General features: G+C 34.8%; 5 protein-coding genes across 8 annotated transcripts; 2 read left to right on the top strand and 3 right to left on the bottom strand.

Annotated features, from left to right (window-relative positions):
• Positions 1–2,060: 2,060 nt before the first annotated feature.
• On the bottom strand, positions 2,061–3,581 carry LOC130951376 (G-type lectin S-receptor-like serine/threonine-protein kinase At1g34300). Its single transcript, XM_057880027.1, has one exon. The coding sequence runs from the start codon at positions 3,575–3,577 to the stop codon at positions 2,249–2,251; it is 1,329 nt and encodes a 442-aa protein (XP_057736010.1). The 5' UTR covers positions 3,578–3,581; the 3' UTR covers positions 2,061–2,248.
• Positions 3,582–8,776: 5,195 nt separating this feature from the next.
• Positions 8,777–10,919, top strand: LOC130947862 (uncharacterized). Of its 2 annotated transcripts, none has more exons than XM_057876582.1 (2): positions 8,777–8,902; positions 10,144–10,919. In XM_057876582.1, the coding sequence occupies exon 2, from the start codon at positions 10,171–10,173 to the stop codon at positions 10,474–10,476; it is 306 nt and encodes a 101-aa protein (XP_057732565.1). In that variant the 5' UTR covers positions 8,777–8,902; positions 10,144–10,170; the 3' UTR covers positions 10,477–10,919. The 2 variants fall into 2 exon arrangements, with proteins under 2 accessions (XP_057732565.1, XP_057732564.1); XM_057876581.1 differs by having other exon boundaries at positions 8,782–8,902; positions 10,147–10,915.
• Positions 10,920–12,012: 1,093 nt separating this feature from the next.
• On the top strand, positions 12,013–14,682 carry LOC130948073 (probable arabinosyltransferase ARAD1). Its single transcript, XM_057876777.1, has 3 exons — positions 12,013–12,771; positions 13,209–13,462; positions 13,818–14,682. The coding sequence occupies exons 1-3, from the start codon at positions 12,063–12,065 to the stop codon at positions 14,367–14,369; spliced, it is 1,515 nt and encodes a 504-aa protein (XP_057732760.1). The 5' UTR covers positions 12,013–12,062; the 3' UTR covers positions 14,370–14,682.
• A 75-nt stretch (positions 14,683–14,757) lies between these two features.
• On the bottom strand, positions 14,758–15,784 carry LOC130950677 (protein DMP2-like). The gene has a single exon (XM_057879236.1). It carries the CDS (start codon positions 15,643–15,645, stop codon positions 14,929–14,931), a length of 717 nt encoding a protein of 238 aa, XP_057735219.1. The 5' UTR covers positions 15,646–15,784; the 3' UTR covers positions 14,758–14,928.
• A 234-nt stretch (positions 15,785–16,018) lies between these two features.
• Positions 16,019–24,918, bottom strand: LOC130950676 (putative 1-phosphatidylinositol-3-phosphate 5-kinase FAB1D). Of its 3 annotated transcripts, none has more exons than XM_057879234.1 (13): positions 24,594–24,918; positions 23,180–23,473; positions 23,036–23,069; positions 22,309–22,956; positions 21,798–21,936; positions 21,370–21,711; positions 20,232–21,071; positions 19,573–19,892; positions 19,285–19,411; positions 19,020–19,169; positions 17,164–18,534; positions 16,796–17,062; positions 16,019–16,642 (listed from the first exon to the last, which is right to left on the bottom strand). In XM_057879234.1, exons 2-13 carry the CDS (start codon positions 23,418–23,420, stop codon positions 16,331–16,333), a joined length of 4,791 nt encoding a protein of 1,596 aa, XP_057735217.1. In that variant the 5' UTR covers positions 23,421–23,473; positions 24,594–24,918; the 3' UTR covers positions 16,019–16,330. The 3 variants fall into 3 exon arrangements, with proteins under 3 accessions (XP_057735217.1, XP_057735216.1, XP_057735218.1); XM_057879233.1 differs by having other exon boundaries at positions 23,180–23,468; XM_057879235.1 differs by having other exon boundaries at positions 23,258–23,468.
• Between the last annotated feature and the right edge of the window lie 268 nt (positions 24,919–25,186).

Raw genomic sequence — 25,186 nt, 5'->3', positions numbered from 1 at the left:
GCAAACACAATCATCTAAGTTTAGCAAATAAACACAACAATTGAAACAGTTTCATTTCCACTACTAATATAGACACATCCAGTATACAAAATGACACTATCAATGGTTTAATTTCTAAGGTTAACTGGTTTTATATCTAACAATTACCATAAACTAATTTCAGCAGCACAAACCAAAAATTAAGACAAAGAAATATGAGTTAATTTAAAACCATAAGCATAGTTTGAATGTAAAAGAAGCATTTACCAAAACAAAAGTAATACATAAATTAAAATACATAACAACTAGAACAACTCTTTAGGAACTTGGTTTTATCTTGGTGCTTATGTCACATTGTAAAGGCATGATATAATTCTCATGCTTTACCTACATATGTCCTCAACCAATGAAAAACTGGTGCTCTCAACTTTTAACTTTCTGAATTTTTAAGAAGGAATATATATAATGACAACTAGACACCAACTAAAAACTAGTAAAGAAAGATAAATATATAAGTAGCCAAAATATGAATATGTAAATCTTCGTAATTTTATTTCATAGAAGCAATTAGAATGAATTTAATAAGTATATGAAGTATGACAAAAATAAGAAGCCAAATATGAAATATCTTTTTTCAGTAAAAAGACTTGCAATCTTACGAAAAAAATATATCAAAACATCAAAAAGTTCCAAAACATCCAAAACACCTTTCTTCAAATATGAAAAATTTAAGAAAAAATAAAAAAATAAAAAACTGAAACAACACTGTAGGGACCTAGTTAGTTACCGTGTTGGTGGGCATGCGTCAGGGAGAGAAGGTGATCTGTGAATCGCGAGGGGAAGGGCTGCGGCGGTGGTGGGGGAGGAGGGGTTGCGGCAGTAAATTACAAATCGCGAGAGAAGGAGAGTTGCGGTGGTGGTAGCGGATCGTGTGGGAAAAGGCTGCTGCAGTGGTGGCGATGCCGCAAATTGCAACGAAAACGGCAATACGGTGGTGGCAGGCTGCAAATCGCAACGAGGTGGGCGCTGTGGTGGTCGATGTTGCTGCAAATCACGACAAGAACGGCTCTGCGGCGGTCGGCAGTGTTGCAAATCACGAGGGAGACATTGCGGGTTGTTGGCGGCGTTCCGGTGACGGTGTAAATTCCAGGTGCAAAGATAGCCAGAAAAGTGTGACAGGATTTGGGGTTGCGTGACTCCTTGATTCACGTTGCAAATATTCCCTAGGGTTAAAATCCTAATTTTCAAAATCCTAATTAATGGATATCAATACATTTTTAATTTTAATTAAAAAATAATAATTAATGATTGTTGTCAATGGTTGGCAGATTAATAATTGGTTACTTATACTTTTTCTTTTTCAAATGGAAAAGTATAGGGTACCAACATATTATCTGCCAACTTCTGCCAACTCTTATTTATATTTGTGTTTCATGGAAGTGTGTTCGTAGATGTGTCTAATAATTAATATATTTTAAATACATATATAAAGAGACACATCCATAAAATATATCTATAAAGACACTTCTATTAAACACAGTTATAAAAAAGACATTTTTATTAGACACATCCACAAATACATTCTCATGAAATACAATTATAAATAAGAGTTGGCAGAAGTTGGCAGATATGCTGTTGGTAACGTAACGGAACCGTTTTTAAATAGTGTGGTTTTTCTTTTTCCAATTTTGAATTCAATGGTTTGATCTTGTGAGTATGTTTGCTTTTTAGTCAATTCCAAGTTAGGTTGTTTACGGCTAATCAAGAATGCAAATTTGAATAATGACAAGGAATTGTCGGTCTTTTATTATCATTAATTATTTCAAAGTATGAGGAGTTAATGGAATATTTGTATAATGTGTACAATGAAAGTTTAGGAAATATTAGAGATATAACCATAGTGTTACCTTTTTTCATCAGCTAAAACTTTTGGAATGAGTGGTATCATGACATGGTATTAGAGCTCAAACTCCAAAATCAGTTTAAACTTTTGGGAAGATATTTATTATCCCTAGCGGACTCTTCCAATAATAAAGTTGCACATCCAAATTATTTAACTAATCAAATCTAATCAAGTTGCTATAATTTTTTTTGTTTCTCATAATATTTCTTCGTTCAATAGACTAAAAACTAATCTAATTCGTCACAATACTAAATTTTATTTAAGGGTTTGTAACTGATTAATAGATTGTTGCATGCATAATGTGGAATTCTAACCTTTGACATTTACTTAAACGAACTAGTGAACTAACCACTAGATCAACTCAACTTAGTTAGTTGCTATAATCCTCCAATGCTTCTTAACAACATTCTCCGAGGAGGGAGTTGAGTTTGGAGCTACAGGTGGACAAACCTTAATGAAGGAAGTGCTAGACAGCGCAGGATTCTGGTATCCACTGATGAAATTCGACGTCTTAATGTAACACCATCCGGTTCCATCCGCCAAGGAAGTGGACGCAAAACAAGAACTAGCAGCAAGACAATTTCCACTACAAGCTGAAATACCAATGAAAAGTATCTCAGGATTAACAACAAAAACAGGAGGGTATGTCAAGAATTTTGCATGATCCAATTGCAACATAGCAACCTTCCCAACACAGTCCTCAAGCTTCACCTTCCTCTGGCACCCTTTCCTACCATCATTAGGATCAACCATCTCAAAATTCTGAGATGGACAGCCACAAAGAGGTTCTGATTTTGAATCATAACTACACACACCATAGTTCCCACAGTAACCAAAAACCTCACATTGATCCTCAACAGCAACCCAATTCACATTCACAACTTCACTACCCTTCAAATAACTATAAACCCTCAAATTCCCATCATCACCAAGCTTCAAAACCCTCAACACATTGTTCCCTCCTTCATTATAGTCACTACTATAGGCAACAACCACAGGTGAAGTCAAATTAGGATCACTAATCTCCAAAATCCCCACAGACTTCAATCCTAATACAGGTGAACTCAAATTCACACCACTCATTGAAAAGTTCAAGCCTTGATCCCAATAAGTAACACTATTATTCCAACTAAGGGTAAGATTCCCAGATTTCTGAAGAAAGAATGAGTAAACCCCAGATCTCAGAACCATACCAAGATTGAAACTTTGAGAAGGGACAATTGTATCAGTGGGGTTCTCAAAGCTTGACCAAACAGTGGAAGTTCCATTGGAGAGAACAAAGTTTCCACTTTCAAGAACCGTTGCTGAGGTGACACCTATGTTGCTGGTGTTGGAGTCCCACAAGGTAGCGCCGGAGCCATTAACCAAGCGAAGGTTTCCAGCTGGAAGGAGGCGGAGGTAGCCGCCAAAGTCCACGGCCGCAGAATTTCCGGCGGACCAGATAATGGGGGCGCCGCCGGAGTGTACGACGGCGGCGATGAAGGAAGATGGGGTGGTTTGGAGAGGGTAGAAGCGTAGGGAAAAGGTGTTGTTGGGAGAAGGCCACGATTGGCTGGTGTTTGAAGCATAGAGAGTTGTTCCGGGTGAGATGATGGTGGTGGCAGTGGTGAAGATAGTGATAGATATGAAGGTGACAAGGGACAGTGACAAAGGTGGTTGTTTTCGGAGTTTCATGTTTCTCTGCAGTAGCACCATGTCTTTTTTTTTTTTTATGTTTTTAATCTTCTTTCTTATGTTTAAAGAAACCGGTTTAGAAGATCATACAGGATGATATGTACGGGGAGAAAAAGAACAGAAAAGAATTTGGACTTTGGACTTTAGAGTGTTGGTGGGGTAGCCATGTGTGTAGTTCTGGACTCCTGGTAGAAAGGGTATGAATGAATGTGTTTTCTTGTTTTCAAACTTAAATGTGACTTCAAGACCAAAAAAAAAAAAAAAAAACTTAAATGTGACTTATTTTTCAAATAGTGTGGTTTTTCTTTTTCCAATTTTCAATTCCATGGTTTGATCTTGTGAGTATGTTTGCTTTTTTGTCAATTCCAAGTTAGGTTGTTTACGGCTAATCAAGAATGCAAATTTGAATAGTGACAAGGAATTGTCGGTCTTTTATTATCATTAATTATTCCAATAATAAAGTTGTACATTCAAATTATTTCACTAATTAAATCTAATCAAGTTGTTATAATTTTTTTTTGTTTTTTATAATATTTCCTAGTTCAACAGGTTAAAAATTAATCTAATTCGTTATAATACTAAATTTTATTTAAGAATTTATAGTTGACTAATAAATTGTTGCATGCATAATGTAGAATTCTAACATTTGACAATTGACATTTGTTTATGAACTAATTATTAGACTAACCCAACTTAATTAGTTGCTATAATCTAATTTAGCTCAACGCGCCACTACGTCTAACAACTATTTGACTTAACGCGCGACTATATATAATTGCCTTTTCTATGCGGATTTCTTTTTTAATTTTTCAAACTTTCTCAACGTTTTCTGCGTTCTCTTCCTTTGTTGCGTTCTCTTCATTCATTTCGTTCACGATCAATGTTTCTTGATCTGATTTGAAGATTTGGATCAGTTTTTTTAAAAATTAAGTTTGAACAAGTATTTCGTTTTCGAAGACAATGAATGATGCAAATTTACACTGTCAGTTGAACCAGAACAAATTAAATTATTGTTTTGAAATGAATCAAGTGGACGAAGATGAGTTCGAACCTCGTTAATGTAGTTTGTCAGTAGTTGATGTTGGTGTAATTATTTTATCTACGAGTTGAATATTTTTTTTATATAAAAATCAGTGTTCATGGTTAAATGTTTGAATTTGAATGGAATGTTGGAGTTTTGAATTGTTTTTTTCGATGAATCTATTTATGTTGTTTAATGGTAGTTGCGATGCATTTTGAAACACAATTTTGTATAATATAGAATTATTTTTAGTGTCATGCTTATAAGTTTTCGGTATTTTTCGTGTCTATTTGTCTCAAATGTTAGGATGACTTTTAACACATTTAAAGAAGAAGTTGTAGCTGCTTTTTCTTCTCCTTCTCCTTTTTCCTCATTTTTCTCTTTTATTATCGTTATTGTCATCATCGTTGTCTTCTTTTTATATGTATAATTGTTTAAATTTAGAATGCACCGAAATTCTTTAATAATAACGACACACAAACAAACTCAATTTAAAACAAGTTTAGACTTACACTTTATTTAAATCCAGAATGTACTGCAATTACTTAATGATGACGGCACACAAACAAATTTAGTTCAAAACAAGTTTCAGATTTAAAGTGCATCTTATTTAAATCTAGAATGCACCGAAATTACTTAATGATAAAGACACAAACAAACTCAATTCGAAATAAGCACAAACCAAAAGTTCATCTTATTTTAATATAGAATGAACTAAAATTACTTAATAATAATTCAAAACTCTTCCTCGTCATCTTTTTTTTTTCTTATTCATTTTTTCTTATTTTACCTTCTCATATACTCTTTTAACCAGAATAAAAATAAGAAAAAATAAAATAAAGAAAAAATGTATAGTAATGCAAAATCACTAGAAATGATGAGGAGAAAAAGAAAAAAATACAGCAACAACAACAAAATAATGACGATGAGAAAGGAATATGTGAAGAAGAAGAAAGAATCTAAAGAAGAAGGATGAAGAATGCGAAAAAGAAGGAGAAAAAGAAGGAGGAGAAACCCGAAAATGAATAAGAAGAAGAAGGAGCAGAACACGAAAACTATTTCACGTCATTGGAGTGTGTATTCACGGTCAACTAATGAAACTCATTTTTGTTGAACTTTGATCAATTTGGTTTGACTTAGTTACCAAAAAGATTGGGATGTGTAATATAACAGTCATTTGACTCATTTTCAATCTATTAGTAATATATTAAAACAGAGTTTAAAATAATTTCTAGATGCATTATTAGTTTTTTAGCTTTTTAATATTATGTTATGTCAGTTTAAGTGATTAATTCACACAATTTAAATGCAATTTTCTATTTTTGTATTATATCATAAGATTTTCATTGTATTTTTATCTTCTCATAATAATCTATCTTATATAATGTTATAGATTTTTTAATCTTAACTTTTCATATTTTCTTACCTTTATTTTTATGTAGATTATATTATTATTTTCAATACTAATATTAATTTTTTTTAATAGGTATAAATTTAATTAAAAACTAATTGTTTCTCTTTTCCTTTTATACTCATTACTGATTTCTATATTTATTATATAATTCAACATTTATTTCACACATTTTCTTTACCGTCTCTCACATAATTTCATACATCTTTCTCTTTCTTCCTCTCCATTCTTGCTGATTTTTTTGCACAACTAGAATTTGATTGATGACCATAATTTTTTTTAATTTACTAAACATATGTATTAGGTGATTGTGTGATTGTATTTGTTAATTTGTCTATTTCTTTGTGTAATTGTATTCATGAGTTATATTATCTTTGTCGCTTATATATCACTTCTTTTTTCTTTCAATAATTTATATTTTTTAATATTATTTAGTTGTAATAATATCATTGAAAATACATGTTGTCATGATCCATGAAACATAAAATTAGAAAAATTAAATATCATTTTTAATTATCAAAGCATTAATAATATTCATACTTGTATTTTATCTAATAGTTTCATCATTATACTATAATATTTAAATATAACTTTAACATAAAAAATAAATAAATAAAACTAATTATTTAAAAAATAAAATAAAAAATAATTATATAAAATTAGATAAATAAACTTCAATTGAATTTTTTATTATTTATTATAATATATTAAAAGAGAGTACAAGATAATTTCATTATCATTTTTAAACATTTGATTTCACTCTATGTTACCACACATAAGATTTTTTTTAGGTGACATAATCTTCTATTATTACATTATGTCATAGAATTTTCATGGTACTTTTATCTTCTCATAATAACTTATCTTTCTATAATATTATAGAATTCTTTTAAAACCTTAACTTTTTTATATTCTTTTACCTTTTATTTTTATATAGGTTACACTACTGTTGTCAATGTTAATGTTAATACTTTGCTAAACATATGTATTAAATGATTGTGTGATTGTGTTCATTAATTTTTATATTTATTTGTGTAATTGCATTCATAAATTATATAGTGTCTTTGTCGCATATATAAAGAACATTTAATGCTCTTGTCACGAAAATCGAAGCGACTCCCCCAAGCAATGGTAAAGAACAGCTCACATACATGAGGAAGGTGCTAGAAACATTCTCTAAATAACCGATCTTGTGATAAAAAGGGAACAGCTACGCTAGAAGATGACGGGCCAGGATTATTGTCCCAACCGCGATTCTCGCAACTTGTCGCATTAGGGGTATTGTTCTGTCCTAGCCCTATAAGGGCTGGAGATCCACCCGACCTACTTTCGAACTCAGCAGGTTCCTGACCCGCCTGAACCAATTCATTTCTCGTGAAGCCATCTCCCAATGAGGGTCTAGACGGTCTAGACAGCTGGTGAATGCTTCCAGACACAGGGACCCAAACGAAAGGGCCTACCCGACTACTACAGATAAAGGGAGGGAGACCTACCCCTCCCCTAAGTACGTCATCTTTTTACCCTAATTAACCGTCTCATGTACAGACACTTACTTTAGCATTAGAGTGTCCTTGTAGGTGGCCCCAGCCGCCAACCTCCAACGATCGTGGTCGCATTCCCCTCGCCAAGTTCGTGCTAAGTCCATATACTTTACATTCCGTTGTTGCTCATACCTAGCTGCTCAATTGACATTTTATCCTAACAAACAATCAAACATATTCGTTTATTTTATTAAAATTAATTTGGTAGTACTTGTAAATAATCATACGAATATAATAATACAAATATATTTATTTTTAAAATTATTTGAATAAAATTAGATAAAATAGAAAAATAAAAACAAGCTAACTTAACACAGTCCAAAACATTATATCGATGTATAAAGAAGTTTTGCACATATCTTGGATAATTTTAAAAATTTAAATCATTAAAATTTTAAATAAAAAATTTAAATTATTAATTTTTTTAAAATTAAATATTTAATTAACTATACGAATACAATAATATAAGTATATAATATTATAGTTAAACTGTTATAATAATACATGTATCTCAGATACTATGTCTAAAATTAAATGTGTCTTTACCTAATAATTTTTAGGTACTACACTTAAAGATGATATTGTACATATAAGTAAATAAACTATAAATTATATATTTTTATAAATAATATATTTAAATAATTTAAGTATATAAAAAATCCAGAAAAAAATTCCTGTATTTGTTTTGGATAACCATCTTAAATTACATCCTAACAAATTTTATATTAGATAAATTAATTTTGATCAAATAAAATGACAAAATCCTTGATATTTTTCTAAATAGATTTTGATCTTGATTTTTCTAAATTATAATATGACTGGGGAATTAAACTGTTTATAATCTTAAAAGATAAAGACTCGTTTGTATACTTTTTTTTTTTAAATTAATTTTTCTAATATTATAAATAATTAGAAACCAATCTCAATTAATTTTGTTCAATACAAAATTATTAAAGCTTTTTTATTTAGATAAATATTTTAATTATTAAAATATGTTTTCACCTAAAATATTTATTTTTTAGTTTTTAGATAAATCATACAGATAACTTATTTAATAACTCAATTTAATTGAAACCTGAATTCAAGTTTAAAAAAAATTGAATTAAGTAGTTATTATTTTACAACATAATTGGTGATGATTTGAAAATAAAAATGAGGAAAACAGCCAAGAAAACACTCCAATTGAAAATTAAGTAGAAGATAAGTAGATAAACAAGTTCACAATAAAATAAAATAAAATAAAATAAATTAAAATAAAAGAGAGCAGTGAAGTAGTGAACGGTGGCCCATTTCCTTTTTCATCGTAAAAGCCTCAATCGAATCTTGTCCCACCACCACTCTCTCCTTCCTCTTCTCTCCACTCTCCATTCCAGGTTCGTACCTCCGTTCTTCCTCGTTGACTCTTTTCACAATTTCCCTTCTTTTTTATAATTTAGGTTCTCTCTTAATTACTTAATTTCCCTATTTTTTTTGTTAGATCCCATCATTGTGTGTGATCTTGTCCATTCTGATTTGGTTTTCTAATTTTGCACTTGTTATTCTGATTTTCAAGCTTCCAAGTTGGTTACTTTTTTAATGTTTTTATTAAAGTTTCTATTTTTGGGTGTTTGTTGATTGGGTTGTAAATTTGTAATGGTTGACTTATGTTGGGGATTTGGTTTTCGTGTTTCAGTGGAAAGGTTTCAGGTTAGAACTCATATGGTTTCGTGAATTCGAGAGTGGAGAAATAAGTAAATAGTGTCAATTTTCACGAGGAAAATTAGGGTAGGGGATGAATACTTAAATTGGCTTATAGATATATTGGTTTATTTCGGAAATTTGAAGCATGAAGTGGAAGAATGCAATCTACTATGATTGGGTTCTGATCTGTTTGAGCTTAGGGTTTCATTTGGCTTTTCAAAACTTAAAATTCATTTTGCAAGCTAGTTCATCAACTTTGGACTAATTTTGGCTTATCATTAAAGTATGCTGAAAATTCATGTTTTCTTGCACACAGTCCTTTGCACATATTGTTAACCCACCCTTGTCAATGGAAAACTGTATGATAGCATGCTGTAATCGGAGTCCACAGTTGTTAGGCAAAATTCGACGAAGTTGTTATGCAAGTTATGCACTGACTTAATAAAAAATGTGATCCTGTAAAGGAAAAAACACTGATATAGATAATCATTGTCTATGATGCGTCGATATTCATCTGTAAGATGAAAACAATCAGTTTGTTTCTAAATCTATTCCTGATGTTGCAAATAGATGAGTAATGATAAGGTTGCAATTATTACTTCCATACATTATACATTTATGATGTGAAATTACATACTTTGATGTTTACTCAAAGAAATGCTCGAGTTGTATAAGGTAGCTTTTATATATGTATTGCTCTTTTGATGTCTGATAAACAATCATTTTTACCTTAAAAAAATCATTTTTGCTTAGAAAGTTGACTCTATTGAGCAAGGTGGTTGAATGGCATGTTTATTTTATGATTTTTACCATGCTACATATACTTCTCTAGGTGCTGAATTAACCCTCCATTGATGCAAAATCATAGTTCATATTGAAAGTTTTAATCAACAGTTGTCTCTGTTTACTAACGTCTTATTTCTAACATTAATAGCAGCTTAACCAGGCCCTGAGAACCACAATGAGTCTGGCATGTCTTGTGTGCCATAGTGTGGAAAACCCATCACCATCACACTCTTTTCGAAGTTCTGTTTCAAATTCAGAAAATGAAGGAAGATGCTATGCTATTGCCAACTGTTTAACAAGGAAATTATCTCTTCCACCCCCAACAATGCACTCTTTTCATCCACCATCATCATCCAAAGTTACCCCACAACCTATTTCCGGTGACAACGAGGTACCTGGTACTCCAAGGCTGGTACGAAGCCGTGCTGTCAGAAGGGACATTGTACAAGACTGGAATTTTGATGAAGTTGTGATGGCTTAGACAACAACATATGGTAGAAGAAGAATAGAAGACTAATGTTGTGTTTGGTAATTGTGACAAGATAAAAATACAGAGATAGAGAGATGCACTCTCCTGTATTTATGTCACCAACTCCAAATGTGTCTCTATCTCTGTATTTGTATCCTTTCTCACCTACCAAACACATCCTAAAGAACTTGTGGGATTCGTTGGGAGTAGTTTCCTATGGGATAGTTGATAGTTCAGACTTCAGACCATGATAATGCTGTCTTGCCACTTCAAATTTTGTTACGGGTTCATTCTACTGAACTCGCCTTCCACTTTCCTTGTAAAAGCTACGCCATTTGTGACTATATCAAGAAATTTTGATGCAAGACACGTTGTATATTTGTTTGTCCATTTTTTATTCTCTGGTTCTGAACCTCCCAAAATTTATGACTTACGTCCAAAAGGGCCAATTTTTCTAGTTTCACGGCTTACGTTTGTACTGTTCTATTGCTTCGCTGCCTCATGTCAAGCTTGAGTCATACTCATTACACCATGAGACTCAACCATGTTTGACCACAATTTTGGGTGGTTAATTACATTAAGACTTATATTGAATACCATAATACCATTTACATAAATAGGGAGGAAAAGTCATTCATGATCTGATTACATTCCATGGAATCATGTTTCTTTGACATAGCTGACATCATTGTTTAGTGAGTCAGGTGTTCAAGAGTTTTTCTATGATATCATGCATTTTTTTTAATCCATTTTTTTTTTCTTGTGGATGCATAGCTGGCTGCACATTCTTCTCCACATGCTATCTAGCTAATCTGACCAAATATGAGAAGCAGAGAAGAACCAATATCAGATATCCATCTTAAAAAATGAAAAAAAAAAATCCCATCTGCATGAGAAAAACAAGACCCAAAATTAAGTTACCTCGATGTGTGAAAAGATAACCCTTTTTATTTTTAATATTGGAAAAAAAAGTGTGTTTTTGTTGTATTATGGAGATGAAAGGTGTATCACAAAATTGTGGAAGAGAAGTAAAAAAATGAAAAGGTTAGATTTAAAAAAAAAAAAACGAGAGTCAGATTTATATATATATATTTTTATTTTTTTAAATTACAAATATAAGGATCAAATTTGTATAATCGAAAAATTTTATTATAAAATCTGAACTTTAAATTTCTTATTTTAACATTAACAAAAAAATACTCAATTTATTCACACTAATAAATAACACATTATATTTGTCTATTTAAAAAAAATTAGCTAAAAAATAAGTATATTTTTTGTTTTTTTATAATATTTCTCAATTTATATATTGTAAATTAAGATTTATTAAACGAAATTAATTGTTACAAATACAAAATAAAATTACTCCAAAACTTAATTAAACAGATTAGTGACTTAACTCAATCAAGTTGGTTAAAAGTTAAAACAAAGATGTATATGAATGATAGATTTCCTCTACATGTTAGTGTGTTAAAGTGGCATATTTAATGATCAAAACCAACCGGTGAAGTGCTATATTTCGAATTTTGGATTGATTAACGAACTAAAGTAGTGATTATTCGTTTATTATAAGCATTCATAAAAATGGGAAAACATTGATGAGTGATGAGAGAAACAGAATCACACTACTGAGTACTGACAGAAGAAAACAACAGAAAGCAATGCCTCTGGTTCTGAAGAACAACCATGGCAGCTCCATATCCTCTGCTTCAAAACTCTTCCTTGTCTTCACACTCCTCTCCCTTCTCTCCATCCTTCTCTTCCTCACCTCCTCCTCCCCCTCCACCACTCTCACCGCCACTTCACAGCGCACTCTCTCTCTTCCATCCACCACTTCATTCATCAATGTCATGGTCGCTGACCTCCCCAGATCCCTCAACTACGGCCTCCTCAACAATTATTGGTCCCTCAGCTCCGATTCCCGACTCGGCAGCGACGCGGATCGCGAAATCCGATCGAAACAGCTTCGCGCCAAAACCCTAGACTTCCCACCGTACCCTGAGAACCCACTGATCAAGCAGTACAGTGCCGAGTACTGGATCATGGGGGATCTCATGACGCCCTATGAGAATCGATCCGGGTCCTTCGCAAGACGCGTTTTTGACGCACGTGATGCCGACGTCATCTTCGTCCCCTTCTTTGCCACCATCAGCGCTGAGATGCAACTTGGGATTGCTAAAGGGTTGTTCAGGAAGAAGGACGTTGCCAATGAGGATTATCGGAGGCAGAGGGAAGTCTTGGATTTTCTTAAAAAAACCGAAGCTTGGAAGCGTTCTGGTGGAAGAGATCACGTGTTTGTGCTCACCGGTATAAAATTTTCCTTGTTTTTGTCCATTTTTTAAAGTTTGGTTTTGTGTGTTTGCAATGCAATTGTTACGTTGAAGTATAAGATTTAGGAACTTGTTGCATGTGATGAGTGTGGAGTAGCTAAGAACAGAGCTTTAAGGAAAGAAGGTTCTAGGTGTTTGGTTAATTTGCAGTGTGGCTTTAGTGGAAGCCTGGAATCAGGTGTCTTTTTTTTTTTGTGTAGTAATCTAGATGCTAATCTAATGTACTTAGTGTGTTTAGATAGAGGTACAGACTTCTATCTATTTGCTTTTGATACTTGTTGTGTTCTGAAAATTTATTATGTGATGGTGTTGGTGACAATAGGAGAGGAGAAAGTTCCAGTGTGTGCTGTTACCAGCTTATGATTTAGTCTTTGAATTGTCAGGTTATGTTAAAACTGAAGCATTCTTTGGCAGACCCAGTTGCAATGTGGCATGTTAAGGATGAAATCGCCCCAGCTATTCTCCTTGTGGTGGACTTTGGTGGTTGGTACAGACTTGACTCGAAGTCATCTAATTGTAGCTCGTCTGAAATGATTCAACACACCCAAGTTTCTGTAATTAAAGATGTTATTGTGCCGTACACACATCTACTTCCGAGGTTGCAGCTGTCAGAAAACCAGGAGCGCCATAGCCTTTTGTATTTCAAAGGAGCAAAACATAGGCACCGGGTCTGTAATATTTCCTTTCTGGTCTAACCGTGCTTCATTTATTGTGTTTTGCGCATTCTAGCATCTTCCACAATTCATAATTTGATTATCTTACTACTCTGTTTTTATAAGTGATCAAATTTGTTTAGTGATTGTAGTTCTGTTTGTTTAGTTGCACTTGACCTAGTGAGTTATCATCAATCATGACACAAAAAGGTCTTAAAATATTAATAAAAAGTTTCCGTGGATGAGGATGAAGACTGTGTAGGCCTAAACTCTAGCAGATGCATATGTTTGATTCTCCAATCATGCTAATACATTTGTGTCTGTTCCATGGTTCCATGCTTATCTGATTTACATATTATTCTGTTTGCAGGGTGGCTTAGTTAGAGAGAAGTTATGGGATCTATTGGTTAATGAGCCTGGTGTTATAATAGAGGAAGGCTTCCCGAATGCCACTGGGCGAGAGCAATCAATTAGGGGAATGAGATCATCCGAATTTTGCTTGCATCCAGCTGGGGATACACCCACTTCGTGCCGACTATTTGATGCCATTCAAAGTCTTTGTATACCTGTTATTGTCAGCGACAACATTGAACTCCCATTTGAAGGCACGGTGGATTATACAGAATTTTCAGTTTTCGTGGCGGTTGCCGATGCGCTGAAACCAAGCTGGTTAGTCAATCATCTCAAAAGCTTTTCAAAACAACAGAAAGACAGGTTTCGCCAAAACATGGCTCAGGTACAACCCATTTTTGTCTATGATAATGGTCATCCAGGTGGCATTGGACCAATACCTTTGGATGGTGCAGTGAATCATATCTGGAAGAAAGTTCATGAAAAGCTTCCCATAATTAAGGAAGCTATAATTCGGGAAAAAAGAAAACCTCTTGGTGTTCTTGTTCCACGTAGGTGTCAATGTACTTGAATTTAAGTAATTCTTTTCTTCTTCTTTTCTTTTTATTTTTTCCCCTCAAGGGAACAGAGATGAGTATATTAGAGGTTCTATTGTTTGCTCCATTGAAATTTCAAGAGCAAGAAACAGGAGGTTGGTTGTTGTCTTTGGTTACCAATGTGAATCTTATAGGAGAAAATAGCTGTCATTATCCATGGGTAGTGTTACTTGGTGTTTCATTATTTTTTGTACTTCATTGTCTTCTAATCCTTACTCATGAATTGCTCGAGGTTGAAATTCTCTATTTATTTTACACTTCAAAGTGAAATCCTCACTTCAAGGATCATAATATATTTAATTCTACTTACTCTATATTGTTGAAATGTGATAATGGAGAATTTGATTAGCCTTTTTGACTTGATAATATTAAAATGTAATGATATATTTGACCCTTATGACTATAATGTAAAAGTGTTGACCATTGACCCTTGCCATACGACCCAACAAGGTTATCTCTTAGTAAAACTGTTTGATAATTTGTGGAATGTCTTCCAAGAGGAACAAATGACAAATCTCTATAGGTGTATGAATTTCAACGTCTAGAGTACAAGGAATCCCTTTGCAGCAAGAAAGGATAACCAATTCCTCTTCTCTTTGAAGGAAACACAACAAATAAGACACTCACTACAAAACCAACCACAAGAGGAACAGTGTTGGTCACCTTTCTAGGCAGTCCCGGATAGTAACACTTAACAACATCAAAGTGTAATCCTGCAAAGGCAAGAAAAGAGACTAGGGATAGTGATGCATGGAAAAGATCACCCCATCTTAGTCTGTAATCCGATGGCACACACGGCTTCTTTCTGCCTCCATTGAAAGTCCAGATCCCTCTAAATGTTGCCACCCCATAGTACAACCGCCCGGTGGCTGTTCTAAAGCTGTCAGTGCATGTGAAGAAGATGCAAGACACTGCCAAGATAGCCAGGAAGATTGCTGTCAACCAGCGGTTCAGCGTGCCACATTCACCGTCGTCTGTCAGGATAGGTGCGAAAATGCTGAAGGCAAGGATGGTGGCTGTGGGCAAGAGAACATTCAACCTAGCAGTTCCACTTAGTATTGCATTGATAACATAGAAATAGTGAGATTCATCAGTTTCATAATCATCATCAAGATCATAATAATAATCATCCTCACTGTTTTCATAGTGAACAATCATGTCTTGGCTGGTTGAGTTGTTCATCTCCACTAAAACCGGGCTCTGGAAGATGTTTGGGACATCAAGAATGTGAGTCATATACATTTGTAACATGTATATATTCAGGCATGGACCCCCTTTTGTTTATGCTTTCCTTTGGAATGGAAATTCCTGTGGGAATATGTTTTTCCTTCAACAGAAACTTGGATCAGAATTTGCTTTCAACTTGGGCAACGTTAATGCTTTCCCATGTTCATATAAGTAACCCTCTGTTCATGACCAAAACAAAAAAAAAGTAACTCTGTCCCACAAGCATCATAGGAAGCATTTCACTTTCACATAGACCTAAATTTTATCCATCAAGTAGTCATAGATGATTCTAGCTGATTCAATGAAAGTTATGTTATTAACATTATTACCCTGTCAAGGTAACAAGTTGATAATTGAAGAAATAGTAATATAATAAGTTGATAATTAAAACCGGATATGAAGCATGCTGGCAACTGCACTTTTTTCATTGACTCAAAGTAAACCTTTACATTTTTCCTTAGGCTTTACAAAAATATACTCTTATCTCATGCTGAGCATGATGGACCCATATCATGATAACATAATCCCTAGAAATTCTCTAAAAAATGTTGAATATCAGGGCTAAGTTTATATGAACAATATTTGGCTTCCTATATACAGCTACTGGCATTAAAAAAACACATAAACTCTCAACTTGTATATGAATTCTTGAGAAATTGAATCAAAAGATTTTGGGGTAGAAAAAAAAATTAAAAAAAAAAAACATTTTTCACCCTTGTTGGGGAGGATCATCTTCTCCAGAGCCACAAAGTTTGCAAGGACTTGGTAATTTCTGAGAACACCAATGATCTGGAACACTCAAAAAATGGGTAGACATGAATTTTCTGAACCTCTTCTTGTATTCCCTTGGAGATATTACGGTTGGCAACACATTCTTCGGCACAACGAGCGAGGATTTCATCCATGTCTCGAGATGCTTGTCCCAGGTATACTGCCTGAGATAATCGATGATGCCACAAACAAGCACGCGCTTCTGGGAATCCACTCCAACTAGTAAGGAATAATCCATCACGTTGACAGACTGCGTATTGAGCACATAAAGACCTTTATAAGCAAGAAGCCAGGAAAAAGAAATCCAAAACACAATCGGATTTAACTAACACATAAGCATAAGGGTCACAACATGCGTGATATATAAGCTCGAAGATTCAAATGATTTTAGTGCAGGGCTTACATTGAGAAAAGTTGTGTCATTCCAAACAGCCCTTTGAAGAAAACGCTTGGCTTTATGACTGACATACAGTGGAGAAGAGTTCATGTCATTCACAAAGTTCTGATCCAAAAGAACATCTCCAGCACCATCAGTAGCAGTATTGAACCGGGCATAAAGAGCACCTTTAAGATCATACTGGCGAGTAATATTGCAATTGTAGGTAAGATTTTCCATCACCATGAGGTCATGCTTAACTTCTTTTCCAGTTTTTACGTTTCTTTTAGTAACCTGCACATAGATTGAAAGGGAAAACGTTCCATGAAACAACACAAGTGGAAAAGTTGGTCACAGTGTGAATGTTGCACACTTGCACAGATCAGTACACTAACCTGATATATCCCCATGACCTTTGCGAGACATGTTTGGCTCCCAGACTCAAATGACTCCCTCATGTATTTGAAATACACAGAAGAAAAACCCAAAAATGAATCAAGCTCTGTCTTCTTGATTTCCTTTATGATGAACCTGTCATCAAGTGTCTTCGCGAAAAAGGATTTGCTTTTCCCACCTTTAGCATCCCAATTCCTACAGCGGCTTAAAGAAGCAATATAATCAAGCTCAGATAGACAACATCTACTCCTAAGTTCACGGAACTGGTTAACGTAATGACAGATCACTGAATATTTTTCCCTCCCTAGTGATTTTGCATATCCCATTGCGATCTCTATACTATGGTTTTCTGGAGCATGAGAAGTTCTTGACTCTTCCGAAGAAGTGCTTCCTGCAGAGTGCACAGAATCTGCATCTGAAGAACTTCTTGAAAACGTCTGTGGAGAGGGTAAGGCTCCATGGAATGAACTAGGCAAACCATCATCCCCATCATCAACTTCTGTCACCACCGATGGATCTTTCAGAAAGGCCAGAGCACAAGCAATTATACTTGAGGGTTCACCCTCATAGTCAGATACAATAAAATTATCTGTCCTAAGGGGGATGTGCAACCTTGTGCCTTCATCAGCGATTAGTTGATTTGCTGTTGGTAAATTTTCTATGATAGAGCTGCTTACTGGTTCAAATCTTGGCAAGAATCTTTTCTGGAAGTCCCTGATGCCGATCTGCCGAATGTCGGCAAATGGCCTCCAGAACCATTCATTTGAATCCGGCAAGATGGGAACAGGTGAATGCTGTGAATCATCCTTGTTTGATATCCTCGTATCAGCAGCTGGATGACTAATTTGTGTATTATCTGTGGAAGCTGGAGAATTTTCATGCACTTGGAGATGATTTGACATAGCAGAGTCTGTTTCATAGAGACTGCTATCTGATAAAGGGAACCGAGTGGGAACATCTACATTCAATTTCAACTTTCGGTCAGCGGGTCTCTCTGACCTAAAATCACTAATAATTGGCATCGACACATTTAGTGGGACATCAGATGCATTAGATAGATCATCCTGTTCATTGCATTCTAGAAGAGGTCCACTTATCGGAATTTCCTTTATAGGGATTTCATTCACTTCCACAGATGTGTCTCGCATCCCATTTATATTGCCACCTTCCGTAGACCCACATTCTTGCATAACTTTCTCAGAGACATCAGACTCAGTTTTTAGATGATCAGGAGAGAGAAGTGAGTTCAGTCGTCGATCCCAAACATAGGCTTCAATAAAAAGATCCCACATCAATCGGTTTAGACAGAGAAGTTTGTACGCAGCCCGATCTAGATCCCCCTTCTTAGCAACAGCATTCTTGATATTTACCTGTTATCATGACACAAGACATAGGAAGAAGACATCAGGATTCATACGAATCACAGAGCCAAGCATTCATTATATATATATAGGTCCCCCCCCCCCCCCCCCCTTCTCTTTCTTCTCTTTTTCTCTTTCTCTATTCTCCCCCTTTCAAAAATAAAGCTATGCAAGGCAATATTCACAATGTAAAGAACATTTTCAGTGGCATTTAAGCTTCTAATCAGCACTTTAGCAATAACAATATAGAACCTTAAATATATGCAGTTCTTCATCTATAAAAAATTGTCACTTTCATTAAATGTATCAACATCTTGGTTAAGTCTAATGATGTTATGTCTCTAGAAGAGAAACATTTTCAGTGAGCTAGCGTGTATAAAATTGAACACTTAACATACATATACATATGAACCAAAATTAATAGGTTCTGGCCTAGAAGAGATATTTAGAGCTAGCGAATTTCAAAAGCATGTTCATATTAAAATAAAGCTAACCTCAAACTCTTCTTGCTCTCGCTTTAACATCATCTCAACCTCAGTGAACTCTCTCATTGATCCTCCAAGATTCAACGTTGATCCATTAGAACTTATTGTCTTCAAAAGGTGTGCAACTTCCGTAAAGAGTGATATGCCTTTCATGTACACCTTTAATGCATGAAAGCAATGAAAATTAGGAAAATAGAAATCCCTAAGTAAATCTACAACATGTGATAAAAATCAAAGAATCATTCACATGAAAATAGCCAGATAGTGAACATACATTCTCAATCTCCTTCGAAAGCCTCTCTTGTTTTATTGAACCACTTAACTCTAGCTTTTGAGGTGGCATGGCAACATTATAAGTCATGACAGAAGAATATCTGAACATTGCAACCATATGACCTAATCTGCATGATAGGAAAGGGCAATGAGACCTCCAAAAAATACATGCGAAGTGTAAAACTTATGCACAGCAAGGCCTATGGAGATAAGTTTTAGAAGTTGATGGATTTGCATTCAAAAGCAAGATTGAATACATCAAAGTGTAAGTTGAGTAGGATGATCATACCCAAAGAAGTAGAGAAAATCCCTGTCAAGAGAATGGCCACAGCTCAATTTTCCGCTAGAAGTAGAATAGTGAGAAAGGCTAAGCTCCAAAAACTTTCCAAATGATAGACTACGTGCGGTGGCAGATATCAACACTCGCTTTGTGAAGCGGGCCTTGCATTTTCCACAACGGCTCCACATCCAAAGCTTCCCTTCTTCCTCCCCAGGCAAGAACCTTGCCTCAGGCAATCGTTTAACTTGTATTGTAAGTTGTTTATTGTGATGAGCATAATAATACAAGTGAGCTTCTGGTAATTCTTGACAGGTGTCACAAAGTCTTGTCTGCACATGTAACAAAAACAGTTAGAAGTTCGAACATAAGCTTTGTCGAAACTCATCTTGCAGAGAATAGAGTCAGCAGAAGGGCAATCAAAAATTAAAAACCTATATATACATGCATAAGTGTGCGCATGTACACGCGCACGTTTTTTTTTTTTTTTGGGGTGGGGGGGGGGGGGGGGGGGGGTTGCATGTACTGTGTATCAAATTATAGTTTCCGAACTTCAATGCCAACATACTTGCTGACAGCAAAGGTGCATTAATGATAACACTTAGAATAGTATGGTATATTATACTCAAATAGATAAAGAAAAGGAATAAGGACAACAAAGCAATTGAAACCTGATTAAGTAGGTTATCCTTCAGAAACTTTCCAAGGGGAACATCAAAATTCTTGTAGAACATGATATGAGAAAAATGACTTTGCTGGCAGACAGTCCCTCTTAAGGCATTCCGGCTAGACATCAAGACCAAAATACTCTGTGAATCCAGCATTGCATTGATTTCATCTTTATTTTGGATTTTATTTCCATCAATATCACCATCTTTAATTTTGTCTCCATTGGAGTTTAAGTATGCGGCAGAGGACAGGGATTGTCCACCATTAAGTAACTTCTCATCATCAGAATTGCTATTTGCTTCGGTCTTGGTACTGCCATCTGCCTCTGGAGAGTCTAAACCAGAAATTGATATGCTTACCTGATCATCAGGTTTCCTTCCATTGAAGCCAAAATATTCTGAGAGAGACTGATAAGGAGCAGAAGATGTAAACTGAAAACTATCCCCCATAACTTTCTTCAGAGAAGATGAAATGGCTGAGAACCCAGAAAAGACGGCTGGATTATATGGTTCACTAGAAAATGGGAAAAACTCTTGTTGTACGGAACTATTTGCAATTTTTTCATGAAGTCCATTGGAAATTGGAACATCAGTACTAATTATTCCATTTTCAGCAGAATACTCAACAAATGGAATGCTTGTATCAACTGATGCAGAATCAAGGGATTGTTGATTGATTGGCAAGATTCCTGCTTCATTCAAAGAAGGAATGGTAGAAAACATTGCTTTCTGATCAACAAGAAAGGAGGTTTCAAGGATTAAGTGATATGCCATGACAACAGCACACCGCACAATGCATTTGACCCTTTTCAGTTCATCACTAGGTGCTCCTTTCAACAAAATCTGCAATGTTAGGAAAGAAGAAATCAATAACAAAAACTGTCAAAAATAGAACTGCACAGCCCAAAAAGAGACCTTGACATCTGACACTGACAAATGCAAAGGCCAAAGAAAAAGAAAAAAATCCCACAGGAGCAGCTTCAGAACAAGTGATAACTCATTTTTAACTGACTACTAAGCCGAAAACAATAATACAATTTTGCAGGGTCATAGAAGAATGAGGAAATTACCTCATTAGTCTTGTAGATAAGAGAAAATAAATAAAAGAAACGAAGGTTCCGAGTTATGAGCATAGGCATACCGTGCATCCCAAACGTGTAGGACAGCCCTCAATGAACATCAAAGTCTTGGTTGGCCGCTTTCCTCCTTCAACTGTACCAGCATGTTCCTCAACAAACTTCTCAAAGTAAATAAAGTCACAGTGTTTCAGCTTTTGACCATTCAAATTATCACATGTTAGAATTGGTGAGCCAGTACAACGTGCAACCCTTTCCAGGCGATGAAGCTTCATATCAAGAACTAGCGTCATCCCCTTTGCCAAAATTGACTCTTGTATATCTCGAGAAACTGTCTTCTCAACTAATATAACATTTGGATGGCACATTTCTATAAGATCCATCTTGGACTTCAGATAGTCTTTCTCCTGTTAAGCAAGTAAATGATCAGCTAGAGCCTAGAGAAAAAGCACATAATCCTCGCTCTGTGTTTAAGTAATCTAATTTAAGTTACCTGGTGCATGGAATCAAATGAGGACAGTCCACTATGACCAAGCATGCCACTAATCAGTAACAACCTTGGATGTTTGTATTTAGTTGGCATGTGCTTGTGAGCAGCATGTTTCTTGAAGACGGAACCTCTCACGAGCTGACTGCAATTCCAAAACATTTTCTCTAAGATTTTCTACTAAATATTATGCTCATTTAGCATTGAAATGTTTGTTTATTGCAGAAGAACCACTGCTATGGGTTCAGAAAAGAAGTCATTAAAAAGAAAAGAAGATTCTTAAATTACATAACATGGATCCATAAAATCTTTATTCATTGTAGACAAAGACAGTGCCATCTGCCAATTATACTATGAGAGCTAGACTATTTTCTGTGGGAGGGGGTCAATACTTTATATAGAGAACAATAATATGCATTCTAATTTTATTCTTAGCTAAAAATTCAAACAGAGTCACAATATATAATAAAGCGAAAGGGGAAAAAATTACGAAGAATGACTTGAGAATTATTTTTACCTTTGGCTGCGGGAACCAGCTGCAATGCATTTTACTTTGACATATCCATCAGGATCCATTGTATTAATTCCAATAGCATCAGCCTTCAAAAAAGCAGCAGCTTCCCAGGATAAAGATGTTACTATGTCCACCCAACTCTTATCACCTTCATCAGAAGAGGGAACTCCAACAGATTTAAGAAGCTGGCCCACAAGTGCCTTGAATTTTCCATTCATTACTTCTTCCATTGCTCTCTGTTTTTCCTCTTTGAACCTATTGCATCCACTTACTTCATCCTTGGAACTAAATATAGAGGTAGTAGGATCACCCCAGTTATCCTCGTCTTCATCTTCATCATTATAAGTCACACTGTTGTCCATATCATCCTCTGGATTTTCTGGCTCAGGTGGTTCCCAGGTTTGGATATCCAAGTCATTAGGAAGAGAATATTCGATCTCTTCAGCAGAGGATGTGTCAGGGTTTTCAGAACCATCAAGTTTTGGTTCTTGACAGTTACGGCCTTGCTCAATCTCCACATTTCTCACTATGTAACCCTCATTGTCATTACTGCTTTCTTGGGAATTGTTTTCCATCCCTTTTTGCAATTCTCCATTCAACTTATGAAGATCTTCTCTAGCACTGCCTACTGTACTTTCTTCTCGACTCATCCTAATAGAAAAAACAAAATAAGTATTTGAGAATAGTTAAGTTAAGCATTATACTCACACCACTGTGTGCACTTTTATACCTGTCGAATGAGTTCACATCAACAGAAAAATCACCTGAAAGATCACATATTGAAGAAAGACTGGGTTACACAAATATCTCTTGGAAATATAATAGTAACAACATCGAGATTCAAAAAAATAAAGACAGCAGCATAGAAATTTACTGCAGGTGGAGACACAGCTACCACTACTTGACAAGGATGAAGTTGGACTAATGTGTGGAGTCGCAAAAGGACTTGTACCATTCAATTTCATATTTTCGCGCTCTAGCTTCTCCCCACAAAACTTACAAGGCTTTGTGGGAACTTTACTATTCAACTTCAAACTACTCTCATGATCCTGTTTCTTCTCATCAACATTTGATCCCATCAAACCAGCACCACAATAATGGCACATACTACACATTCAATATAACACTGATCCCGAGACGTTATAAAGCGAAAAGCTTGATTCCTGCTCTGACACAAGAAATAAACTATGTCTTAGTATTGAAGAACCAATAAAATTCAGTGCAGTAATATCTATTCCTATTTCATTAAAATGTCCTAAGTTCAATTCCAGTTTGATTCCCTTCTGAGTAATTTAATACTTATCAAATACTATCTATTAAAATGTCGGCATAAGAGTTTCGTATAAAGAATGAAATAGTAAAACACAGATGCTCATTAGTCAAGAATAATAACAGAATCAAACAATTGCTTTATCATGCTAATTCTTTCATAGAATACAAAAATAACAAGTGCTACCTGTGCTATGCTTTTTCAAGGTTTAACAACAATTTTACAACGAGAGAAGGGGATACAAGAAATATAATATGATACCTTTCATAGACCAAACACAAAAGAAACATTCAATCAAGAGGAGCTCCAAACAAAATGAAAAGGCTTTTATTTGGTATTATTTAGTAGATTGATGCAACAGATATAGAAAAGATACAGAACAAATCTGCATCAAGTTGAATCAAACAAAGCTAGGGGAACAGAAAACTTAGTCTCCACCAATGGGTAATTTTTTGGGGGTTGTCAATCTCCAAACAAAAATCCAACAAGAGATACAAGATCAAAAGAATGAGTACAAATAACAGGACTAAATCAAATATTAGACCAAGTGCTACAACTGCAGATTCAAGTATTATGTAACAAAGAGGCCAAAACCAAAGTGGAAAAGTGACTTCAGATGCCCATTCTGTCATGCAGGCAACATAACAAAAACCCCAGAATTCAGAATCAGTGATTTTGAATTAGAACTATGAAACAGCAAACACTCTCAACAGCTCTTGACATGGATCAGAGCTGAACGAAGAGGGGAAAGAAATTCCAGAAATTATACATTAACAAAGAAAGAAAAAATAAATTGATAAACCCGCACAAGACTGATCCACAAAAATCAGATGAAGCACTCAATCAAGTCTTCAGTTTTCCAGGTAGAAAATCAAATAAGACCTTCAACATCTTTCCATCTTAGACCAAGATTCATCCAGAAAAGTGCCATTTTCAGCTCCAATAAAGGTTTAAAACAATAAACCATAACTTGAAATTTACAAAAAGAAGAAAAATTGACAAGAAATGTAGACCTTACCGTCAAAGCAAAACCAAGAACAAATACATGGATGTGACCCCAAATCAATCTCAGCTCCAAGCAAAACGGGTAAAAACCCTCTTCAAGAAAGGGAAAAAAAAAGTCCACTGTTTTCTCAAATAAGCAAAGAATTCGGTGTACGAAGAGTTGCACAAAACCAACCCAACTATAAAAAGTTCGAAACTTTTCGGAGGAAACTAAAATGGGTAAGCATCAGAAAGGCGATTTCCGAAGAATAGAAGAATTGTTGAAAGAGGTTCAATGAATGAACACAGAAAAGAAAGAAGAAAATAAAAAGAATAATAACAACAAGAAGAAGAAGGAAAAAACTGACACTGTGTAAAATGTAAATGAGATTATGAAGAAGGAATAAGAAAGCACAAGAAGAAAAAATTGTTGCTGGGGCCCACCCCTTATTTCCTTGCTTTCAAAGCCCCAAAATATCAGAGTTTTCAAAATTTAAAATTTATATTATTATTTTACTTTTAATTTTTTGACCCAATCAAAATATTAATTGCTTCATAAAATAAAAATTAAAAAATTGAAAAGAAAGAAAATGTTAAATTGTTTGCTGTTACTTTCTCTGTCGCGTG

This window comes from Arachis stenosperma, chromosome 9 (assembly GCF_014773155.1).
Source record: "Arachis stenosperma cultivar V10309 chromosome 9, arast.V10309.gnm1.PFL2, whole genome shotgun sequence".
Taxonomy (NCBI): domain Eukaryota; kingdom Viridiplantae; phylum Streptophyta; class Magnoliopsida; order Fabales; family Fabaceae; genus Arachis; species Arachis stenosperma.
Note: the sequence above shows the minus strand (reverse complement) of the source record. Positions and strands in the feature narration are given on the sequence as shown.